The 24,991-nt window shown below is 43.6% G+C and overlaps 1 protein-coding gene across 1 annotated transcript in view; it reads left to right on the top strand.

The window, feature by feature from the left end:
* Positions 1 to 265: 265 nt before the first annotated feature.
* SRD5A2 (steroid 5 alpha-reductase 2) overlaps positions 266 to 24,991 on the top strand; it is a 28,311-nt gene continuing 3,585 nt past the window's right edge. The window contains exons 1-2 of the mRNA XM_075148144.1: positions 266 to 549; positions 23,374 to 23,537. Coding sequence (XP_075004245.1) covers positions 266 to 549; positions 23,374 to 23,537 — 448 coding nt within the window. The remainder of the gene's footprint in view (positions 550 to 23,373; positions 23,538 to 24,991) is intronic.

Below are 24,991 nucleotides of genomic sequence, written 5' to 3'. Positions count from 1 at the left end.
CGCCACCGGGCCGCGGGGCCGAACCGGGCCGGCTGAGGGAGGGGCCGGAGCGGGCCCCGCGGGGAGCAGCTCCCCTCGGGGCGGGCTGGGGCGCCTCGCCCGCGCCGGCAAGAGGGGCTGCGCCCTCTGACGAGCCCGGGCGATGGGAGGCAGCGCGGCGGGGCGGGGTGACCGCCGCGGCTCTAATAAGGCCGGGGCTGGCGCTGGCCGAGGGCTGTTTGCCTCGGTGCCCCGCGCTGCCCGGCGCCCCCGCCCGCCCCCGAGCATGCAGTGCTTCCCCAGCCTGGTGCTGGCCCTCAGCTCGCTGCTGGGCGCCCTGGCGCTGCTGCAGCTCTCGCTGTACCTCCGGGTGCCGTCCCGCTACGGGAAGCACGAGGAGCGGCTGTGCCGGCCGCGGGGCCGGCTGCCGGCGCGCTGCGCCTGGTTCCTGCAGGAGCTGCCCTCCTTCCTGGTGCCCGCGCTGCTGCTGGCGCTGCGCAGCCCGCCCCGCCTCGAGCCGCTCGGCTGCCGCCTCCTCTGCTGCCTCTTCTGCTGGCACTACTTCTACAGGTACCGCCGCCGGGCAGGGCTCCCGCGGCTCCCCCCGCCCCCGCCGCCTGTCCGCGGCGCCGCCCGGAGCCGCCCCGCCACCGGTCCGCGGCGCTCCGGGGGCGAGCGGCGGCTGCGAAAAGCTGCGGCCTCCCCTCGGGAAACGGGGGGATTAATAAACCAAGGGAAGCTGCGGGAATGGGCGGTAGGGCTGGGTCTTGGTCGCAGCATCGCTGCCTGCCGTGTGTGAGACGCGGTCCTTCTAATGATCGCCAACGGGAGGGCGCGGGAGCAGCTAATCCGCGCCCCCGGGCTTTGCTCGAAACGTAGGGGCCAGTCGGGTCGGCGTTTCTCCCCCGTCCTGGCCGCCGGGGGAAGGAGCAGGTGGTACTCGGGTGCTTGAAGCAGGGGAGAGGATGTATGCTTTGGATTTTTAGCTGAAAAAAAAAATAGAACGAGGTTTCGCTAAGCTGGAGCAAAGTTTTGGGTGAAACTAATCCAAATATTATGTAAAGGAACATGCGAAGTGCTTATTGCGGGCAGGAGAAGCGCAGCACATGCGGCGCCGGGAGCCGCGCCGGCCGCCAAAGCAAGCCCTGGGAACACGCATGAGGATGGCCCGAATGCAAAACCACTACAGCAGTGGGAGAGCAAGGACTGAATGAGCCGCATTGCTGTGCAGTTAGCACAGGAAAAAACAAAGTCACTGCAGGCTTTCTGTACCACAACACAAAAGTTGGTTCTTTATGCTCAATTCGTCATTATCACTTCACTACCAAAGTACCAATTTATTTTTTTTTTCTTGTCTTTTTCTTTTTTTAGAAACTGTCATATCAGATGTCAATGAATGCTGTAACTCTAATTAATTCTGTATTTACTAATCAGGAGCTCAGAGAAACAGTAGAGTTTTGACCCGCTGTTGGTGATAACTTTGAAGTGACATAGCTCTACAACTGTCACCTAGTTCTGCAGTGAGTGGGACTTGGTTCTGGAGTATATCACCGGAATATATCTTCTGACATATTGAGCTGAGTGTGTTTTATCTTCTGTTCCACTTCCATTTTCTATGGAGTTCTTTCCAATGAGGGATTTGACTTTGGTTCTCTGTTCATGGAAAAAAATGGCTTTTCACAAATGGCAAGTGCATGTGACAACGTTATGCCATTACGCAGTAAAGAGCTATGTAGCTTCTGAGGCAAAACTTTTTCTGACTTGGTTTGCCATTTTTTACCCCAATTTCTATTTCTACTTTTTATTTTGCTTCCTAAAAATAGAAAACATTCATGTAATAATTGGTCAGAAATTATTATTTGCAACTCAACCAAAATCACTATGTTGAAAATCTATCTGCAGTATCTCTACAGACAGTTTAGGGATAGAAACTCTAGGCTGTTGTAGATAAATTTAAAACATAATGGTTTAAAGTGCTAAACCACTATGTTAGAAATATATGCATTATCACTAATACTGTCTTTTCTTTGCTGCACTAAGTCAGCTGGCAGTCACTACCTATAACTAGCTCCCAGAAAGCTAGATGTATTAATTATATGTAGTTATACTAAATTTAATTTAATGCGTTCTGGTATTCTCAAGAATTTCTGATCATTTCAGAAACACAGAAATCAACGAGCACCACTACACCACTGAAAGAAATGTTACCCTACCAGTGGGTAGGTAGTCAGTAGCTTCTTTTTCAACATTACTGCTAGACAGGCAGAAGCACTGTGTTTTCATACATTTTCTTTCTCGAATAATTTGGGGGTTTTCTCATCTGTGGCTGGAGCATACTTTTCTCTTGTAAAAATGAAAGCCCCCATTTTAACCAAGTCTGTATAACAAACAATTTTGCTTCTAATACTGCATGTTACTCCAGTATTATTCTTACAGTGTGCAGCCTCTTCTCATGCAAGCCATTCTGAGATTCTACTGAATCAATTAATATTTGAAATGTTGTATTAAATGTTAGTGCTCTATTGTTATGTAAAAAAGCAAAAAAATCACAAATTAGGAGTTTTTCTGGGTGTCACCTGATGTTCTGGGACAGGCAGATTCTTTGAGGGATCCTTGGTAGAATGACCAATGGCCACAGGGTTGTGGTTATAATTAGAGCTTTATTATTACATAAAAATTTTAACAATCAGCATACCTTATTGTTATCAACAATTTCTAGCAGTTAGCATAGCTTATTGTTACACAGAATTTTTAGCAATTAGGATAGCTTACAGTTAAACAGAATTTCTAATAATTTGCATAGATTTCTTATTATCTAGAATTTTTATTTACCTAGAATTTTTAACCACTTGGACCCTCTGCAGATCGGGTCAAGTTCTTAATGATCAGCACATGATATAGTAATTGTAATCTAGACTCAGACTTTACCTAAAAGAACATGAGTTACTCACTCAGTCCTTGGAGGAAGAAGACGCCTGACTACCGGGGGATCACAGGGTTTGCTATCCAGCAGCAGTTCCTGTCTAAGCCCACTTGCAGCTGCTGGATTTTATAGGTAGTATCTCATGTGCTGTTACGCTTCCCTGTTCCATAACGCGTGCCACCACATCCTGGCGACAATGCTGGTGGGCAAACCGTCTTACTGCAATGTTGAAAAAGGGGTAGAAAGAAGTGGGGGGTGATATGTGATCAATGCACTTATGTATTATGGCTGTTTGCCTTATAAAATGGCATTGGTTATGCTAACCATGTTACGAGGGGTTAGGAGCAGGGGGTACTGGTCGCACTGGGTTGGGCATTTCATCAGCATATAGCATTTGAAAAGATGTTCAGTACTTTGATGTAACAGCCAGACTTTATCTTGATATTTTTTCAATTTATTATCTTTAGCGGAAATAATCTAACAACAGTTTTAAATAGTTCAGTAATTAAGCTTGACTGCAAGGATAAGAAGTAAAACATACAATTGATCAATAATAAAATTACATTTACTTAATGAATGTAGCCTACTGCAGTTTTTCTGACTTTAAAATTTTGAAATTAATAAAGCTGTTCCACTTTTAATTATAAATATATTTTGTTAATCTACTCCTACTTTTACTACTGATTATCTGAGATCTATATTTAAGCATTCCTTTATGTTTGTATGAAACAGAGAAAAGTTTCTTCATATATTGTTGCATAATTTAGTGACTTCTTTCTCTCCACAGGGAAGCTTTTATCATTCCTAATTTTGTCTCATCTATTACACCAAACATGCATGCGGAAGGGAAGTTTTGATTAGAGGTATGCTCAGAAGGACAATATAGTCCATAATGGAGAAACATAGATTTTTAAAGGACCGTTATGCTAGCTATTCTGCCTTCCTGTGTGTTATGACCAGCTGTGCTGCCCCAGTAGCTTGTGTTTGACTGAAGCATGTATTTCATAGTAACTTCAAGTCTTGATCTGAAGACCCCAGAAGATGGAGGACCCATCATTTTCTATGGAGAATCCACTGTTTTCTTTGGTAGTGTAGTCATCTGAACTCTTTCACCATCACTTAAACAATGTGTTTAATATGTTTTGCTTGAATTTGATTAGCCTCGATTTCTTCCCAGTAGTGCTTACTATTTCTCACTCTGTGCTAATTTGGAGTACTCCTTAGTATCCTTTAGTATTTTCTTACCATGATATCACTTATACAGTAATCAGACCATCTTTCAATTTTCTTGTACAGAGCTGTCAGGTCCTCCATCTGCACCAGTGTGATCCAGATAATATAGGAGCATATGATCATATTTCTGATGAATTAGCTACTGCACATAATATGGTGTTTATGCTGGTTTTATGTTTTTATGGTGGTTTTATGCTAGACATTACCTGATCTGACAGAGAGTTGGAGTGGTGCAGACACATGATACTTCGTCCAGCATGAAGCTGGTCAGGATAAAATTACCTTTTCATAAATTTAGGAACAGGTTTAAACCAGCAAAATTAATTGTCCTGCTTTTGCACATGGTGTCAAGTAGCTGCAACATTTTTTATTTGATCTGAGGTATCCTACACCAGATTTATCATGTTATTGAACCACAGCTGAAGGCCCTCAATGCAAGACATTTTTTTTCCCTCAGCACTCAGATAATTTCTTTGGCTTTTTCCCTCTCTTTTTCCTACATCCATTTTAAAATGAAGACATCAGTGCTGGATGTAGAATACAATACCAGAGTTGTGGTAGCGTATCTAGAGACAACGTCACCTTCCTGTTCCCATGTGCTACTTCCATGCTTACAGATCGGAAGAGTGCTTTTTGTTTTGGAGTCACACTAGGAAGACCTGTGTTTCCAGGCTACTTTGAGCACCCTGGAGCTGGTATAACCACAATTGTAACCAAGGTTACAATCTACCACTGCTTAGGAATGGTTGTGTTTGTATGGCTCCATTTCTTTGATTTTAAAGTAACTTTTCTGTATGGGCTTAGTGCTCAGTAATGCCGTTCTACCCACATTGATGTTCACCGCTTGTCTAGCATTTGTGTCATGTGCCAGCTTTATCAGTGGTAATTTTGTATTTATTGTCAGGTCGTTGAGGAATATGCTGGAGTTTTGTAAGGACCACTCTAATCCTCTTCTGGAAACTCCCTGGGTTATTGCTGATGGCTCCTCATTGACAGGACCTTATAGGACCTCTCTGCTTGCTCAGTGCAGCCCTGTGAGCCAGGTCTGGCAGGTGGTGTGCTCCCATCTAGCCCACTGCTGAAAGAGAAGGGAGATGGTCATCTGAGTACCAACTGCTGGCCAGAGAGCCAACCCTCCCCTAGCGCAGTCTGGTACAAAGATTTGCTGCCCAAGAGTATGCAAGAGGGAGGTGGATGGAGCCACGAGACCTTCCCCCATCCCGCCTTGGCAAAAGGAGCAGCAGTCCAGCGGTCTGTGGTGAACTGTGACAGCAGTACGCTCTCCGTCTTTCTCTGCCACCACTAGGCAGCAGCCTCTCTCTTTGTGGCAAGCACAAGGTAGTGCGTTCCCTGAGGCTTTCGTGAAGGGCTAAAGGCAGACTGCTACTGCTGCTGATGGGAGGAAAGGGAAGGGAGGAATCCCCAATCCCACCCCCTGCCTCTTTGTTTGCTATCCTTAGTTAGCCAGCTCTTCATCTCTCAATGTGCACTTTATTACCGCAGCATGGTGTGAATTTAATCAAATCCAAATGCTCTATGGTGCTAAGGCAAACATCCTATAAAAATCTGAATTTATCACATCTCTTTTAGGTAAGCTTATAGCTTCTTCACTTTCATAAGGTAGGACCTGTGATGGTAGGGCCTCCAAAACTGATGCGGTGGGAAGGCAGAGAAAAGGAGGAAGAAAGTGAGAAAAGCACTGAATGCCAAGTCTGCCATCTGTATATGCAATCTCTCTGGAAAGGTGGCCATGAGCTGAAAATGATGAGTGGCGTAAGATGTATGTACAGGAATACTTCTTGTGATAAATGACTTACAAAGTATTTTGCTTTGAAATGTAGTTTGTAATACAGGCTTTCCTGCTAGAGAGGCTGTGCTGGTTAAGGAATACAGTGAGAATGCCAACTGAAGCCTTCAGGTGGCGAGGAGAAGCCTGTTTGAATCATAGAATACCAGCTTGGAAGGGACCTCAGGGATCATCTAGTCCAACCTTTCTTGGCAAAAGCATGGTCTAGACGAGATGGCTCAACAGCCTGTCCAGCTGAATCTTAAAAGTGTCCAATGTTAGGGAATCCACCACTTCCCTGGGGAGCTTATTCCAATGGCTGATTGTTCTCATTGTGAAAAATTTTCCTCTTGTGTCCCATCGGAATGTCCCCAGGACTAACTTGTATGCATTACCCCTCATCTTTTCCATGTGACTCCTTGTAAAAAGGGAGTCTCCATCTTCTTTGTAGCCTTTAAATACTGGAACATGTATTCCCTAAGCCTTCTTTTCTCAAGGCTGAACAAACGCAGTCCTCTAAGCCTTTCCTCATATGGCAGGCTTCCCGGTCCTTTGATCATCTTTGTGGCCCTTCTCTGGACCCTCTCCAGCCTGTCCAGATCTTTTTTGCATAGTGGGGACCAAAACTGAACACAGTATTCCAGGGGTGGCCTGTCAAGCGCTGAGTAGAGTGGGATAATGGCTTCTTTATCTCTGCTGGTGATGCCCTTGTTGATGAAACCCAGCATCCTGTTGCTTTGCCGCAGCAGCTTTGCCGCAGCAGCACACTGTTCACTCGTATTGAACTTGCTGTCCATGGGTGCAAGGGGGTCCTTTTCGACAGAGCTGCTCCCCAGCCAGGTAGATCCCAGCCTGTGCTGCACTCCTGGATTATGTTTTCCCAGGGGAACAGATAACTTGGGCACCAATACTTTTCGCTTGCACCCCCAGGGCTTTGCAGTCTTCCTTGATTCTGCCCAGGTTCCGGCTTGCGGTGTCATTCGTGCCCACATGAAAGAGTGTGCTGCATTTCCATTTTGCAGTCCAGCTTCAAAAAGCAAAGGTGGGAAACAAAATATAAGATGATGAGAGGAAGCCATCACAATTAAATTCCATAAAAACCTTAATGCTGCATTTCTCCGAGAAGTGAGAAAGACAGAGTGGCGAGGGAGCAGACGAGATGCCACCATGCACAGTGGTGGGGGGAAAGGCCTTGTCTCACTGACCATCAAAGCTGATCCTGAAGATACTGGTGTAAAAGACAGGGTGCTGCATTTGCCCCCCACTCTGCTGCCCATAGTAGCTGAGGCACCAGCAATTTAAAGAGGCATTTTAGTTTCAAATACCACCTAGAATTACATTTAGTTATTTATTTTCTTCTCTTGCAACTTTGTTTGCAATCAGAAACATAATCTTTTACTCTGTCAGTATATATAAAAAAAAATTGCTGTTTTCATTTCTGCAGTGCACTTAGGTAAATCTGACAGACATTAAGTAGGCTGCTCTTTCAGACGCAGCTGGATTCCCCAGACCCCTTTCGGTTGCAGGTCACTCATCTGGTGTGCCTGTTTTTGGTTTTCTACAAATTGACATCTTTCTAAAAAGATCAGGGAAAGCAGGCTTTCATGGCAAAAGAATGGGAAACGAGGAGCATTTGAAAACAATATCCCTGCATAAGTTTTTTACATTTCTTTTGGCCAATTCCTCTCTTTCCAAAACTAAGTTGAGGGGAGAAAGAAAAAGACTCTCCCTCTCCCCAGGCTCTGCAGAATGTGGCTCATATAGTCCCCTTTTTAAGCCCACCTGTACTGCCTGGTTGGTCAGGTGGGTGCAGCATTACCTGGACATGCTGATCATTTTTTCATGTAGGTGTGCCTACTTGCGATCAGTGAGAAAAGCGGCTCAGGCCTCCAGAGAAATGCAGGTGGATGCAGGCCCCAAAAGAGTAAGTCATTTATAAATTAATTTGCTCATAATTTTTAGAGGTATTTTGTATTGGCTCATAAGGAGTTTTAGTTATGTTTTTTTGAAACACGAAGTGGATAAACGGAGAGATTAGATTAGGTTTGAAGTATATCTGTGTATTTCTAAGTAGTACTCTCCTTGCTAATAGTGAATATAATTAGACCATATAATAACCACCAGATTCAATCCAGAGATTTTTTTTTTTTCCCCCATACAAATAGTTATTTTACCCTTTTGTCTTAGAAAATCACCATCATTAAGTGTCAATAACTAAAGACGTTTTCATTATTGGCCTCGTGAAACCTCTACCATTAATCTCCCAATACACAACATGCAGGTATTTGACAAGTAACAAATCCTGTTCTCTGTTTTCTTCACCTCAGTGCTTTGCAATAGACCCTAACCAGATTCCTTTTGGCTTTCACCAGCTACACAGTAATACATTTGTGTCCTCTCTCCTGCTGTTCGGACTTACCAGTAACTCTAGATCGGGTAGCGATATCCCTAACAGAGGCTGGCCATTCGCTCTCCCTCTTTCATGCCTTCCTTGCTCCCCAATCAATGAGTTTAACTTTTTGCGATTCATCCTTGTGAGTTTCAGTAAATACTAGTATCTAATTTCTTCTCTTCAGTGAAAATACTAGATTCATTGCTATTTTTACTCAGGTTCCTCAAATTAATGTATAAATAGTCAACAAAAATATCTCTTTGTATGCTTTGCCACAGAAGTGTAAATTGTTCATGTAGCCAGTGCTGGTATGGAGTTTGCTTCCTTGCAGTCTCCTGTAGCATTATTAAATACCTTCCTAATTATGCTCTCATAATAGAATACTAGCTGATTGCCTTCCTAATTATTAGTACAAATAATCCTATCTATACATTCTTTTCCCATTGGAAAGCGGGCTAACATTAAGAAACCTATAGTTTTTGCCCAGCCCAAAGTGTACCCACATAATTTTTCCTTTTATCTCGTGGACTGGAAGAATTTCTGCAGAAATAACTTAGGACTTTTATCTTTCTTCACTTCTTTTCAAGACAACATGCCTGTTAACAGTATATTTCTATCTGATGCCAATTCATTTGTGCTATTTTGTCATTATCAGGCAGCTTTACAATCCTTTATGGTTTTGTATTTATACTCCAGGTTTTCTTCCCAGATAGGCATTATTGTGTGCCATGCTCCTGCTCTCCATTCCCCGTCATACCCACCGCTCCTACTATGCCACCTAAGGCCGTAATTCCCTAATTTGGTTGTTCAAGAAGGTTTTGTATGCCTGTGTGCTGCACAGTATTACAATTCATGATTCCAGACATTTGTTGTCTTGCAGTCAGTCCACTGGCCTGAGCTCCATACATGGAATGTCTATTCTGTCCTCCAGAAGTAAAGGGAAGCACAGTACACACAGAGCAGGTCACAGAAGTTTTTTCTCTTTGTTGCATCTCTGCTACCTGGAGCAGGGCCATAGCTAAAGGGGTATTCACGTTTGCTCTGAAACTTCTCTGTCACTCCTATTTGCCTGTCACTGATAAATATACAAAGGCTTGGTGGGTGCTCAGTCCCAGCTGCTCTGCTGAGAGCTGTTCAAACTGCAGTCCCAGGGCAGAGACCTGAAGTCCCAGCCACGAGGCTGTCACCAAGGCACAAGTAGGTCCCTCTGATCTCACCTATGTGAGGTTTGGGCCCAGTGAGGAAGTTACAACACTTGATATCCTGGGAATTTAAAGCCTTATTGGAAGATACATTCTGAGCACCGAACTCCACTGAGCTTTGATAAGACTGATGAGGATGTGAAGATCTGGATTCGCATTACCAGATTCCTGCTGTTGATATTGGAAAAGCAGGTTTATAAAGGGCTATACTAAGACTGAGAGAGAAAAGATTAAATTATATACAGGAGTTTCAGTAAATGTTTTTACTTAAAAGTAATAATGCTTTTACCAAACAAGGAAATTACTTGTTTTAATCATGGGATGTCTGTAGTATTCCCTTATCAGGGCTGCTCTTTTAAGTAGGAAATAAAAAGCAAGGGAAAAGTGTTAAGATTCATTCCACATGCACAGTGGGAAATTTGTTATTGCTTGCTCTTTCAAGGTCCACAAGTGTATTTTTTTGATTTCTCAACATAAGAGAGGCAGCCATTATGGGGGGAGGTAGCATCTTTTTATTGAGCCAATAAATATAGTTTGACAAAAGGACAAATTTTCACAAGCCCCTTTGCATACTCAAAAGCTTATACAATTAGGTAATTTCTAAGTTTTGGGGAGCTCAATTAAGAAGAAAAATTTATGAAATAACTTCCATCCCAGACACTGCACCTATTTCCCCTGGTGTAAGTTATATTCTTGGTATCTCCTTCAAAATTAAAGTAATTTTCTTCAAGAAGAATTATAATAAAGAAATACTTTCAAACTGTAAGTCAAGAGGCTATTCTTAAGTTACACACCTTGAAGTATCCTTCTCTCCCTCTAGATGTTGATTTAAATGTGGCAGGTGAATTATCAGCAGGGTGATCCTTACTGAATTTGGTCAAATAATTAAATTCATGTATATCTACACCCATTTGAACAGAAGAGCTGTGTTAATTTTTGCTGACCCCTCAGCTGACATTGTAATTATTTTTGGAATATCTCATAGGTACAACAATAGCAATGAAATTATTTCATTAAAATTATTTAATAATAAAACTAGGTTAAAATATTCAGTGCAGAAAGATGGGAAAAGCCAACTGATAAGAAGAAAAATGTATATATTTTTCTATAGATCCAAATTCATTTTAAGATCCAGCTAAATTCTATCTAGCTGTGAACTTTAGAAACACCAGTTGCTACCATACTAATACCTAAGGATGAGGAGAAAGTTTCACCATTCTTAGAAAGGCGCATCAAAATGTGACCTGCAATAGCAATGAAAAAAGGTCACATTTGAAGGAAGTTGGTTTTGACCTCTTCTTTCCTAATTACTCTTTATAAACATGTAATAGAGTAGCAACACCCACAGTTAACTTTTGCGATACATAAGACACCGTTTTGCTTATAACTGTGCTAGAGTTCACCAACTTAATCCAACACTTTCCATGCTGGGAGACTGCCTCCCAGAAATGTCTTTGGAAAGTGTCACTGTATCAAGGTTGTCTGCAGAAAGACGTGTTGTCTACTAGAGAAAGAGGGTTTGCCTATCAGAGATGTTAAGGAGCAGATCAATTCCCAGGCAGGACTATGCTGGAGCGGATCCTGGGGCAGAGTGACGGTCTGCAGCACTTTGACGTACTAGTAAAGAAGAGCTGGGCGGCTTTCCTGGAAAGCCAAAACCCCTTGAGCTAGGCCTTCATATCATCATTTGGTATGGGGCAGGAAGGCTAACGAGAGCTCTGAATAAGCTAGCTGGGCTACTTAAAGCAGTCTGGTCACATTAGCGTGGTCTCCTGCTAGAAACGCGCATCAAAAAAGCTCTGAACACTGCTGTCCTAAGCAAACCTTCCAGTGACTCCTGTCACACATCTGGGGCAGGACAATGCATGTGCATCTATAAAACTTTGATGCTCCTGTAAACAATGAGGGAGAGGGAAAAAGCCATTGTATTTACATTATGTGTTCATGCTTTCAAACTTGGCCTGGGCTAAGGTGACTGAAGTGTAGAGATGTGTCTCTAGCTGTTCCCAGGAAAAGCAATTTAAACTTGGCGAAGTTGTTTCTGAGAAATGCATTTGTATCTATTCAAACATAAAGTTTGTCAGCTAACATCTTTAGAGTCTGCCCATGCAGAGCAGTTCCTTTGGTTCATCTGAGGCTATAAGCAGGACCAAAGTGTGTAAGCCTGCAATCCAGCCAAGAATTGTCCAGGATGGCACTGGAGGGGCAGAGAAGGACTTTTCGTGCATTTCTGGCTGGTAGGATACTCAACAGGGAAGAAGTGGTCTCCTAGTTGGAGTCCTGGCAGCATGGATTAGGAAAATACAAGTTGTCTTGAATGCAGAGAAATAAAAAACACAGTCAGGGCTAGAAAGGTGGGAAGAAATAAAAAGGTAAGGTAGCACAAAGTAGCACAGGAAGGGACAAGTAGGAGAAGTAGGAGAATTGTTAAAAACACAGCAGAAGGTGGGGCAGGAGTGAGAAGAAATGGAAGGGAAAAGGAGATGATGTGAGAGGGGAGAATCAGGGTAAATCCAAGGATCAAGGGATACTTTAATACTGACACTTTCTGTGTGTTGAGTGTTTCAGTTGGCAACTTTCAGTGTTAGGAAATCTTTTGACACATTGGGAGGGAGCAAAGATGTCTGTGACTCAGAGTCAGCCCAGAGTAGCGGTTTTCCTTACAAAAAAAAAGAAGATATTAAGTCCTCTGATCATTTTAATGTGAGCACAAACTCAGGACCTGACCTGGCCATTTCCAGTTCTGTTCCTCTCTATGTGTATGTACTGCCACAGATGCCATGAGGTCATACAGGTTCAGAAGAATTTGGATTACTACCTTTCCAAATGTAAGACATTTCAACCAATGTTCTTCAAAATGTGAGCCTAAGGATTTAGAAATTATAATTTTCAGCTTTAACATTTTTTACCATTTTGGAAGAAAATGTATGCAGTGTTTCTGACCATTTCAGTTATGAAGAAGACTTTCCGAACACACAACAAGTCTAAACTGCTGCAGAGGTTTATTGCTGAATCTTTCAGTTTCTTAGAGCAATTCTTTGCATAGTAACACGTAAGGAAGAAGATGACCTGGTGCTGCACTTCTGAACTCTGTGGACTGTGGTGAAATGGTCAAAAATCCTTCTACCATTACCCTGCTGCATGGTGAAAGACGACTCTCAGCAGAGGCAGGACTCAGAACTGTTTTTGACAGGAGCATCTATAAAACAGAGCTAGAGAGAAACTGCTTTAGTTTACCACCTCAGTTTTCTCACAGATTTTTTTTTTACAGCAACACATAGCTTACAATCTCAAACTACTTCCTGTAGCAGAATAAACAACCCAGATGTGTCAAGTCTCATGTGCTGAGGGTGAGACTCCTGCAGCTGGCTGTCACCTCATGCACCCGTGTCCTTAGATGTGTACCTCAGTCTCCTGTGGCCCCAAAGCATGGCTCCTGCTCTGTGACCCCTGCTGCCAGACATGGCTGCTTGGGCCGACCAGCGAAGCACCTGGGAGCCTGCTCGTTGTGTGAGGGAGCAGTGAGCATGCTGCCTCTGCCTCTGAACACAGGTGCCTGAGGGTGGACATGCTCCCCAGCTAGAGACTGGCACTGGAAACCCTCCACCACCAGGTACCTGGCCTGTTCCTCCCTCACACAAACCAATTGCATGGGCACTTGGGAGAGAGGACACCCAGGAGATCTGCACCTCCCCTGATGTCCACAGGTGCCCAACGTCGCTCTGGAACAAACAGCCAGCTTCTGTTGCAGCAACTGTGTAGATGAATGCTGTTATATGTCCCAATTATGCAAAGAGTTTGTAGTTTATTGAAACATGACACTACGGAGGCAGTGCAAAGCCAATGGAATGTAGAATAATGTAGGAAGTGTGATGCATTTTCATGTACAGGTCAATATAAACCATACTAATCCTGTGTCATTGCTGAGTCCTTTCCAGCTACAGGATCCAGAAAAGCTGCTGCAGAGGGAACAAAGACCTGTTAGGAAACCCAAGAGGAGCAATCCTGTTGCTAAAGGTACACAGCTATAAATGCAAAGGGAGAGGGACAAAGGTGAAAGAACTAAAATAAAGAGAGGCAGAGTGCAGTGGTAGGGCAGTGAGAGGGACAACTCCTAACTGGGAAAAAAGCACATGAAGAGCCATAAAGGAGGTGAGAATCTAAAGAAGGAAGGACAAAGAAAGGACCAAGTCAGGAAGGCTGGAAGAGCAATATGGAGACAGAGCAGGAGTTTAGACATAAAAGAGGAAAAGAAGGAATTACGAGAGTGGAAAAAGCCAGTTAAGAGTATTTTAAAGACTATTAGCAATGTGTCTTGCAACTCTAGTTGCAACTCTAGAGTCTAGTGTATGTTGGTCGGATACAGCCTGACCAAGATTTAGCTTTGGAGAGGGATAGCTTACCAAATCTCTGGCTTCCTTTGGTCATTTCTCAGCCCCATGTGAACCACTTATGGAAAATAATTACACTTTTTCTAAGTGCAGTTGTAAGAGCACAGATTTGTGCATCCTTGAATTTTGTACCATTTTTAATGTAGATGCGTCCTTTTGTTCTGCTCACACTCTCAGCCTCTGTGAACTCTTTGAACTCTCTGCTCCAGTGGAGCAGTGAGCTTTTTGAAGTGCATAGCGTAGTGTCTGGTTAAGTTACTCTGGCACACATTTTATGCCTTTGGCAGACACCCACAGTTTAGCAATAGGAACAAAGTAATCTGTCTTCATAAATATCAAGTGGTTATTCCTGGAGAAGAAAAGTGAGGTACCTTGCTGAAATGTATGCTTTTGCTGGCTAAGCCTTTGACACACCACTGCTTAGATAAAACAACAAACATGCTCATAATCTTTAAGTACTGCTGCCCTTTAGATACTATCAAGTAGTAGAGGTAAGCATGAAGCACTGTGAGATCTGCACATGTCATCACCACAATCCATCTAGTCATGTTGACCCTTGTTCTGTCCTCTAATCCTCATACAAGTATAAATCTGGACAAGTTTATTTAGGGTTTCAACTGAGATAACTGGCCTGGCACTGAGTTCAGTCTGCAGCCTGAGCAAAAGGTTTTGCTCGTGCTAGTTTTTTTGCTCAGGTAATTCCAGATCTCGTCCGTACACCCCGGCTTCTTGTCAGAGCCTCTCTCTCACCAAGATAGCTCCAAGTTCCCATTCCCAGACAGTTCCTGGCCACATATAGTCCTCGATTTTCTTCTCAGTGTTTTGGCCTGTACAGATGAAATTAGCACAGGGGAGAACTCCATGAGCTCCAGTGCTCTGCAATGACCAAGCCTGCAACAGCCCAGAATTCCAATTGCTGGGTAAAATACATAGAATAAGGAAAGATGATCAGTCTAAGGACTGTGTATGCCATTCCTGATGGACGTTTGTCTGGTCTGTCCTTAAGAACTGCCATTGATGGAGATTCCCCCAACCCTTCAGCTAGTATGTTCCAGTGCTTCTCTGTCCTTCCCTAATGTCTAAGCTGCATTTTCTATACAGCTGTTTAGCCTGTTACTTCTTATTGTGTTCCCGCTAGACAAGAAGAATGTTTTACTCCTTTCTTCTTTGCAGCAACTTTTTATACAGTTGTACATTGTTATAATGTCTTCCACTGGTTTTCTTTAGTTAGCTTAAACAACCCTGAGTCCTTCAGTCTTTCTACATGTCACGTTTCCTAGACCACAGTTGTTTTTCTCTGGGCTGCTTCCACTTTGTCCTTGTCTTTATTATAAAGTGCAGAGTTCATCTGGACACAGTATAATTTAAGTTCCTATTAACACCATGCAAAGGGGAAAGATTCCTTCAGATGTATCCGACAGCACTCCCGTTCCCACATTACATTTTAACATTTGCCTTTTTCACAACAGCCTGACATCATTAGCTCAGTTTGCTACCTACCAGCACTCCCTCTACTATCCAGCCTGTTCTCCAGCTTGTCTTTGACGTTTGGTCAGTCTTACCCAAGTGTAGTATTTTGCCATTGTCTTTATTGAATCAAATCTACTATGAAAGCAGTATTTCAAGATTATTGTAAACTCTAGCCCTCACTCTTGGTGTGCTCAACATCTGCCAGAGTTGTGCCAGCTACAAACATTAGGAATATTATTTTTTTCCCCAGAGGCATATCATTCATGAAAAAAACCCGAGTAGTACCAGAAAAGTCTTCTGCAGAAGCTCTCTCAAAATATCCTTCTAGTTTGATAGTGAACAATTGTTAACTATACCTTGTTATAATTTATCAATCAATTTTGCAGCCTTAAAATAACAACATCCTCTAAAACCAGGAAACCCCAAGTTACTTATAAGATTGATATGTGAGACAGTGTAAAAAATCTTACTAAGGTCAAGACATGGGACACCTGCTGCTGCTACCATCCCTCTCCTATAATATATCCTATTTATGTCAATTCCTTCACTCAACAAACGTATTTTAAGAAAATAGGATTACCTAAGTTAAATATAGAAATGAGTTCTGCCTCCTGCTGTTGTAGATATATAGCACTCCAGGTCAAGGAGGCTGTTACAAGTATTAGTATTTGACTTTTTAGACAAAAGGTCCGTCATGCCGTACATCCTGGACTCCAGGATCCTGGCTGTGTAGAGTCTGAGGACAAACTGTGGGTCTGTATGGGATGCTACTGATTTCAACAGGGATCTGTACAGAGGACATATTTCCTTTGCTCTATTAGCTTCACTTTAACTTCTTTGCCTATGAAAGAGCAAAATATTTTAAAGACAAATCCCTGACTTTCCAATTATTTTTCCCAGTTTGGCAGGTGATGACAAGAAAGATATTAACAGCTGGTTCTAGGCTCTTGCATCAGTCGCCTGATGTTTAGTTCAGCTGTCATTCATATCTCCTTCCACATTACAAACAAAAAGGAAGAAATAAGTGGTTAGCTAATAGCAAATATAAATAAAATAATATTTTGTAATTAAGGGTATTTAAGACCTATTTGGTGTTTGTACACCAAAATGGAAACATTTGAGAAACAAATATACCAATGTAAATGTATACTGAGTGTAACTTGCTGACGGACTGTGACTTGCTGATGCAGCTTGTTAATGCACCAAACCCAAAAATTTTGTTCTTGGTTTCCCTTTAGAAAATGCATAATAATTGAAGTATAGGGTTTTGTTCCTATACCTGCTAAAGCCAGTAGAAAAGATCAATGCTTTTCACGATTCAGTGCCTTTTCTACCAGTGACAAGGAAGAATCATTTTTAACTTGTTCAGTGTGTGTGTAATGTTGTTAGATAAGTCGTGAGACATCATGAAACCCTGAAGTTACCACACAGGATCAGAGCAGAGGTCTTTCACAGTCAATACTCTCTCTTGGCAGAAGCCAATATCAGATTATTCAAAAGAAAGTGCAGTAAAAGGTGGTCTGTTGCCCAGGGCAGCTGCTGCCTTCTGCCTTTCTTAAATGGAATACTATTTATCCTCTGATATATGAAAATGAATATGTATTCCAAACCATTAGACTTTTCTTCTCTTTATTAAAGGACCTGCCTGTGTCTGTAACCTGTGGTTATCCCCCTTCTCCCAGTCCTACTGAGCTCTTTGCTTCAATGTTGTTTCTATATTGCATTTAACAGACGTTTCTTTTCATTGCATTCAAACTTACTTCCTTTCAGTATGAAAACTCTTGGTCACAGCTATTCAGCTCTCCCAAATAAATTCTTTCCTAATATTGTATGTTATCTTTTATCTCTAATATGTCTGTTCTCATAAATCTCCAGTCCAAATTCAGCAGCCCCAATGGTTCAGTATGGCAGTCTCTCCCACATAAATCTTATTTTGCCACTGAATCCTTCTGCATTTCTGCTGTCTTTGCCTTAAATCAGTGCTGCCCAGACTTTCTGCTCTCCACTGCCCTTCTTCTCAAGAACTCCTCAAACCCAAGCATGGTGCCATTTGTCTCAGGGTTTCCTCAGTCCTTCTCCCATCCCTTGATCGGGTGTGTGCCTGCGTCTCTTGCCCAGGAAAGATGAGTGTGCTCCTGCCAGAAGTCTTCATCCAACCCTCAACCTGCTATCAAGAGACCACAAAGAAAGAGTGTCCCTATGAACAGGCTTCAGGTTGGATGAATTTCATAATTAGGCCACAAACAGCCCAAGGATTGTAGATTGAGCAAATTTTTTGAGACAGAATACTTGGAAATGGACCTGACATGACAGGTTTACTATTGTTTTATACAGCTGAATTGTAAGCTTTTCGGTAATATGTCTAGCTTTCTTGTTTCTTAAATTATAGTCATCAAAAGTTTGTCCAAAGATCTTTGGAGGAACATGGAAGTAGGATGTTTTGCATGTGGCTGGGAAAGGAGAGCTGATTCCAACTTTGTGTTAGTCATAACTAGATCTGTAAATCTGCATGATTAAAATAAAAAGGGAGTTCTCTTGCTCCCATCACAGTCACTGGACAATGATTTAAGATGAGTTTACAAACTGGGCCGTGGACCAGCAAGTGATTACAGTTATCTGATGGTTTCACACAGTCCCAGTGATTCAGGAATCAGGCACGGAGCGGCCCCCAGCCCCAGCGAGGAAGACCATGCCCTGCAGCTGGCAGTCACCCAGTGGCATGCACAGCCGCTGCGCACCCTCTGCACCGGCGGGCTCCGCAGGCAGCTGCAGCTAGACATCAGCTCCAGAAAAAAAGCTCAGCTCCTGAACTGACAGCCTTCCTTACATCAGGAGATGAGACACAACTGCAATACTGCGGTCGAGAGATCTGCCATCTGTCCTGTACCTGTAGTGGGTATTGCCAGAGGCTTAACGGCCAGTCCAGCATTCCTGCCTGCCAGCGTTGCTGGTGTGTGCATGACCTGGGTCGTAGCTCAGATTTTGTTCCCGAGGCTGTGCCAGAACATGTCTCACTGTGCACACCTTCTTAACAAAAGGGACACGGTCCACCCTGCGCTGTACAAGTGGCTGCTAATAACCTACTTGCTCTCCTTGTTTAAATATTCCTGGCTTGTTGACCTTTTCGGGCCACTGCAGAGTCCATACGAGTAAGCGGGGAAGGGCAAAGCATCTCAGGGTAGGATGTTTGAGAAAAGGAACATGAGGGGTGAGGAGGCTCTACCTCGGTTTATGATGCTGGGGCATCTGTAGACATCATGATAAGGGAGGGTTAAAATGGAGGGGGAGCTTTGTTTCACTTTTGAAAGTATTTTGGGGTGTTTTGTTTTACTTTCTCTTTGAACTAATAGCAAGATTGCCTGCTGCTTGGAACTGACATTTTAACTGGTACATTTGTTTAAACCCAATCTGGGATAACTGAAAAATTTTGAATTGGGCACAGGAAAATTAGGTGCCAGATTGTGCCCTGGTGTTAACTATACATGGAGAATAGACTTGACAGTCTTCTATAAGTATTCAATGAGAATCAGTGTAACACAACTCAAAAATAGTGAAAGTTAAAAATTATCTCAGAGTGCAATCTACAAATAACCTACAGGATTGGGCTCAAAAAGAGAAAGTATGTGCAGATTTTAGCACAGACTCTTCAGCAGCAGATGTCTTTGAGACATGTCATTTGACATCCGTAAGTCTCCAGAATAATTAGAGGCTTTGTGCAGGACATCACAGAAACCCCAGGCAGAAGTCCATCGTGTTTGTGAACATCTTGAGTCTTCATCCAAGTGGTGAGGTATGCCAAGGATGCCAGCAGCTCCCCAGCAATGTGATTCCAGTGACAACCTATGGCAAAGACTCCTATGCTGTTAATTGTCAGGGCAAATAAAACTGGTTTGAGGTCGGTGTAATGTTTGGACACCAATCTTTTCAACCTGTGCACAAGACAGATCGAAGGGAACTCCACCGTTTCAGAGCAGGGAAGTCCTTTCAGGTCTGACTGGTCTGTAGTTAGTGTAACACAAATCACATAGTTTTGCTTATCACCTGGGGTACAGATATTTGTACAAACTAAGAAAACTGGAAGCACCCCCCTAAGAAGGGAGCTGCAGCAGAGTCTAGAGAGGTGTCCTCTGAGTTAGAAAGGCCTTTGGTTGAGAAGGTGCCAATAAAGCGGTGAGAATTGCAGACAGCACCTCAGCAAGGAGTTTTCAGGGAGTGAGAAAAGGAGGTGCAACATGACCTCTCAATGTAGCAGGGTGTCTCTCCCCTGCAGGAGGGGCACGGCTCGCCCGCCTGCGTGACCCCTGCAACAACTGCACCCATACCCACCGCTCAGCAGAGCATTTTCGAAGGCACGGCCCCAGCCGGCCGTGGAGGCAGCTCAGTGTACACGTGAGCTGCGAGGGCCCTGAAGGCATCGCCCTCACAGGGGCCTGGCAGCCTGGCCTCAGTTGGACCACCAGCTCTCCTCACCTTTTTTACATCTGGGTGGGACAAGCGAGGAACCAGAGTTTGTGGAGCCCGGACTGTGTGGAAATGGTTCTCAGGCACCATTCCGCATGTTGGTTCATCCCCACCAGGGATGCAGGGCAGGCCCTGCCCCCCATCCTCCAAGGGGTGCCGAAAAATCCCTGCAGGGACTCAGAGCAGCCCTGATCAGGAGAAGTCCATAACTCTCTTCTGGAGGCTGGCCAGGGTCACAGGGCATTCAGACAGTGCCCAAGCACAGGTAGGACAAGCCGGGTTATGGCCAGCACTTGCCTTCAAAGGGAAGGCATCACAACAGCCCTGCCCGCCTTTGCAACATCTCCGATTCCTGGCCCCTACTTCATCCCAGTTAGACCCAGGAGAGGGCCTGGTGGCAGAGGGCTAGATGGGCAGATAAGCAGCAGGCTGGTGACCCACAGGGTGGGAGGGAGCCAGGTGCCCCCCATTCTTAGCCGCCAGCCCTGAGCCCCTGACCCAGTTGCCTCAGGTGTGAAAGACCTCATAAGCACTGGAAACACCTCGAGTTTCCAGACTGGAAAACGTGAGCTGCTACTATCTGACCTACTGCATCTGGGCCCCGGGGAGGAGAAGACACAGCAGCAGCATAAACACCTCCAATTAACAAGCTGTTGGAGGAGGACTGAGAGCCCACTCTTAGTGGATGATGGTAATATTTGTGAAAAGATTTCCACCTTCTGTGGAAAGAAGAACAAACCTATAGTTTCACCCCATTCGGGTGACGGTCTCTGGAGTTTTCAAGGAGTTTGACTAATACCTTTAGGATGAAATTTGATGCAATGTCAAATGATTTTCTCTTCAAAACCTGTTCTTCTGGAAAATAAATGATGGAGAAGATGATGAATAATTTATTATTCACTCATTTTAAAAGAAGCTGTTGGCAATGTTTTAGTCAGTGCCTTTGGCCAGTAAAGATAATAAAGGAATAAAGGATTAGTCATCAATACTGCACTGAAGAAAAAGGTCAAATTTGTCATTGGTCTAAATCCAAAAGGTCAGTTTTTGTTCTGTTATTCTAAAATGGTGGCCTTCAGACCCCCTTTGATTTTCACACTGCAAAATAATTCCAGCAGAGACGCAGACTTTTCCATGGAATATTTAAACCTATTAAATGTCCCCACTTTATCTCTGTTGCTTTTTCAAAACCCATCAAGAATAGTTTGTGCACCCTGAAGTAGCTTTGTAGTACGAGCTGACAAGCGCTGTATTAAAACAAAGACTTAGGGCATTGTTCAGATACAGAGAAGCAAATCTGGCCTCTGGATTTACAGACCCAAGGAGAGTTCCTTGGAGAAGTTGCTCCGCAACAAAGATTCTTGGATGAAATCCTGACTTGGATTTTCAAAACTGCTCTGAGGCGGGATTTCAGCGATGCCAGGATTTCACTCCCTCAACAAAAACCAAGCTGATGCCTCCTGGCTCCCCTGCGATTGCACTTCTACTTTGCATCCATGTTCTTTCTGTCCTGCATCCACCGCATCCACGGTAGATAGGTCTATGGCTGATTTTTGCCCTCCTGTTACTGCAGGATAAGTCACCTTTCAAAGGCCTATAACCTTTATCCTGTAACAGCAACATCGGGAAGCACCATGGCAACAATCAACTTTGCTGGGAGCTGAGAAATGCCAGCTCGTGCTAGAAACTTCTGTTTGCATCAGCTGTAAAAATTAAGAGACTCTCAAACATAACTGGTTTTGACAAAGGATAAAGCAGTGCAAGTCCCACTCCAGTCTGCTGTACAAATTCTCCTCCTAAACTCACTTTGTGTGGTTTGATATGATTCTCTCTTCTATACTATATTTGCTTTCTCCAAGTTTCCATCTGCAAGTTTCCCACTTTTTCTCATAGCTCTTCAGGTCCAATTTGTCAATATTACTTCGACAGGCAGGTCGGATTGCTAAATCCTCGCCTCGCCTACTCGTAACCCCAGCATCCCATTCCCGAAGGGCAAAACCAATAATTATTTGTAACATTACTCCAAAGAGCATTCCTTTCCATACTGTAATAAATATGACAAATGTGGTACCACTGTCTGAAAAATATTTTCCATACCTCTTAGGTTTCACTATATTTAGAAATATTTAGCACTTCTGCATTACAGCTGTCTTAATTGCTGGAAATGTGTCTTACCTTGCTTTGGAAAGCAGTGAATACATTAACATGTTGTCGCTTGTACTCTGCTTACTCACTTTCAGATATGCTCAGTATGATTTAATCTAGATTTATAATGTTATGACATTTTATGCCTCAGCTTGCTTAAGTTGATATTGGCAACCCAGGATGTGGTTTATTTATCAACAATGCTCATATACTGGTATGATGAGCACCATTGAAAGCCCAAGAGGGCAAAAGAAAGAAATGAAGAGTCTAGATTTTACCACACACAGAACTTAATTGGCCAAGGAAGAAAATACCTAACAAATATGAATATAACTTCTCCATTTCACTCTCCCAAGGATGATATGGATTGTCCAAAGTGTCAAGAGGTATACACCCACCTGAACCAAAGGTATATGAAAATTAAAACTATACAAACACAAATTATTTGCTCCTACACACGTTAATGCTAGTGTTAGCACAGCTTTTGTCTAAGGAAGCCCTAGGTGCTGGAGCTGCATGGAAATCTTGGTGTTTAGCATATTAAACTTAGGGGTTTAGCTTTTCTTATTTTAAGGAAAAGTTTGAAAGCATGGAGGAGAGGCAGGGACTGGAGGCAAAGCAGCTCCCCCAAGCAGCCAAGAACATTGCTCTGCCTCTGCGTCGAAGTGTCTGAGCAGAGCAGGACAGAGCTGCTGTGTGTTGGAGATGAGCGGAGGTCTCTGAGTGGAGTGGGAGAGGCTGGGAAAGGGGATTACAGCTTAGGCTATATACTGCGGGGGATGAGAGAGCCAGAGGGGTCTTGACACTGCCTTCAACTCCATCTGCCACCATGGGCTAAAGCCCTCAGGGATTGGTCCTCATAGTGGGATCAGGAATGTCTTCTCCATAACAAAGCTCCTCCACAGTGCTTATGGCATAGTAACGCTCATTTGGGGAATCAATATTGTAATTGGCACTGTCCCTCTACTGCTACTTTGGTTTGAACATCAGTATGCCCGTGTGCCTCCACAGCATCCTTTGCTTGGCCCTCTGCAGCATTACAGCAAGGTCTTAAAACGAAAATACCGTTTGTGGGCATGAGTTCCTCATTTTACCAACAAGGGAGAAGGAAGGCAGAGGGACATTCCCAAGGCGGCAGTGAATCTGGATGAGGTTTCTAGCTTCCCACCTTGTGTGCAATCCTGAAAGACCAGAAAAATGTGGGTATCTGCAGTATTTCTTGTTCCCATTAGTTGCTGATCCTATTTTGTTGCAGTTGTTTTCCATTTTTTTATCTTTATTGACCTTTTTTATATTTTGCGTTTTGTTAAAGTTCTTTTTTCCTACAGCAGAGAAATTGCAAATACAATGTTATCACGCGTAATGTCCTGACTTTGTTTTCTTATCTACCTTAGGACATTTATTTACCCCTTCTTCACTAGAGGCAGACCTTTCCCACTGCAATTGCTTTTCTTTGGCACGTTATTCTGTATCTATAATGGCTTCCTCCAGGGGTACTACCTGATTTACTGCGCTGAATATCCAAACGATTGGTGCACCGACATCAGATTTACATCAGGTAATTACAGCTGCAGGATTCCCAAGATCTAATCTCCAAGTAATTTGTAAGCATTTTGAATTATGTCCTAATCTTCACTGAACACGAGTCAAATCAGTTGTGATGGAAATCAGCATAAAACCTTCCTGCTGGCCCAGATAAAATAAATAAATGTGCAGTGACTTTTTTTTTTCTGCGAGGCAGCCACCTTTGAAGGCGTACGATGTTATGTGTTAGTCTCAAATCACCAGCCTTGTTTTACTGACACCACTCCAGAGCCTCCCGCTGCTACCGGCTGTGGAGATGCAACCTCAGGCCTCAGCTGAACGGGGATGTGCCCTTGCTCAGCCAGAAGCGTCCACTCAGCAGTGGCCATGTGCAAGCGCAAACTGTGGCCTTCTCTTCCCCGCCAGGAAGCTTTGCGCTTGATGCAGCTATTCCAACCGAGAGAGAAAAGAAGGGCAAAACCCCAGCATAAATGAGGCTTTAGAGACAAAGGGCTCTTTTTTCTTGTGTAGGGCGCATGGGAAGATTAGAGATCATGCACAGTCTGGTTGTATGTTAATATGGTTCCTTTATATTCTGTGACTTAATAGCCTAGCTGAATTTCACCCTGTAAAATCCCTGAGAGAATAACTGAGCAAGAGCAGCCAGGTGGCATTACACATTTGGTGCTGCACAGAGGAGGTTTTTTAAATGCACACATAGAAATGAAGATTAACATGGAGGTCTGAGGAAACGTTTTGGATATGACAAGTACAAAATAACCAAGGTACTTTCTGTACCCTGTTTCAGACTGTGGATGCAAGTTCAGTCTTTTCAGACAGCATCACATATTAAAAATCCTGGACGTTGTTTAGTAAGAGCTCCCATACCCAACAAAGAAAACACCACATCACATAATTTGCATGATAAATAAAAGAGATATTTAATGAAAAACAAAAAGGAGATCAGCATTAGCAGTTCTTGAAATATTAAATAAAAAACAAACAGTATATTCTTGCCCTACAGACCCTTACCAACTTTCTGTTGCTACTGGAAGTGTTGAGGTTCTATCAGCACTTGGTCTTTTTTCTATACTTCATAGCACACACCACCTCTATTTCTTTCCTTGCTTCCCAGTCATTGTCAGAGGTGGTTTTCTCAGTGTCTAATGTGGCATGAAATGTGGGGCATGTCACCTGCAGAGTTTCTCAATCAAAAGCCTCTAGTTTTTCAGCTAAATGGGGTACGGTCAATGAATCATTCTGGCCAGCAGCTGTCAGCATCCTTCAGCGAGGAACCGCTCCATGTGCATGCCCATAGCCCATGCCCATGTCCAAGCAGCCTCGCTGGCAGTGGACTCAGCTGCGCTGAGGTGTAGGTTCCCTTCCCGGCTCCGGTGATGTGCTGGATAAGTTTGTGTTCTCTGTGCTCCTCTTTCCCCAGCTGTAAAATGAGGGTCATGGTACTTGCCCACAGCCCAGCGGTTACTC

Source organism: Calonectris borealis, chromosome 3 (assembly GCF_964195595.1).
Source record: "Calonectris borealis chromosome 3, bCalBor7.hap1.2, whole genome shotgun sequence".
Taxonomy (NCBI): domain Eukaryota; kingdom Metazoa; phylum Chordata; class Aves; order Procellariiformes; family Procellariidae; genus Calonectris; species Calonectris borealis.
This window is presented reverse-complemented; position numbering and strand designations above follow the sequence as displayed.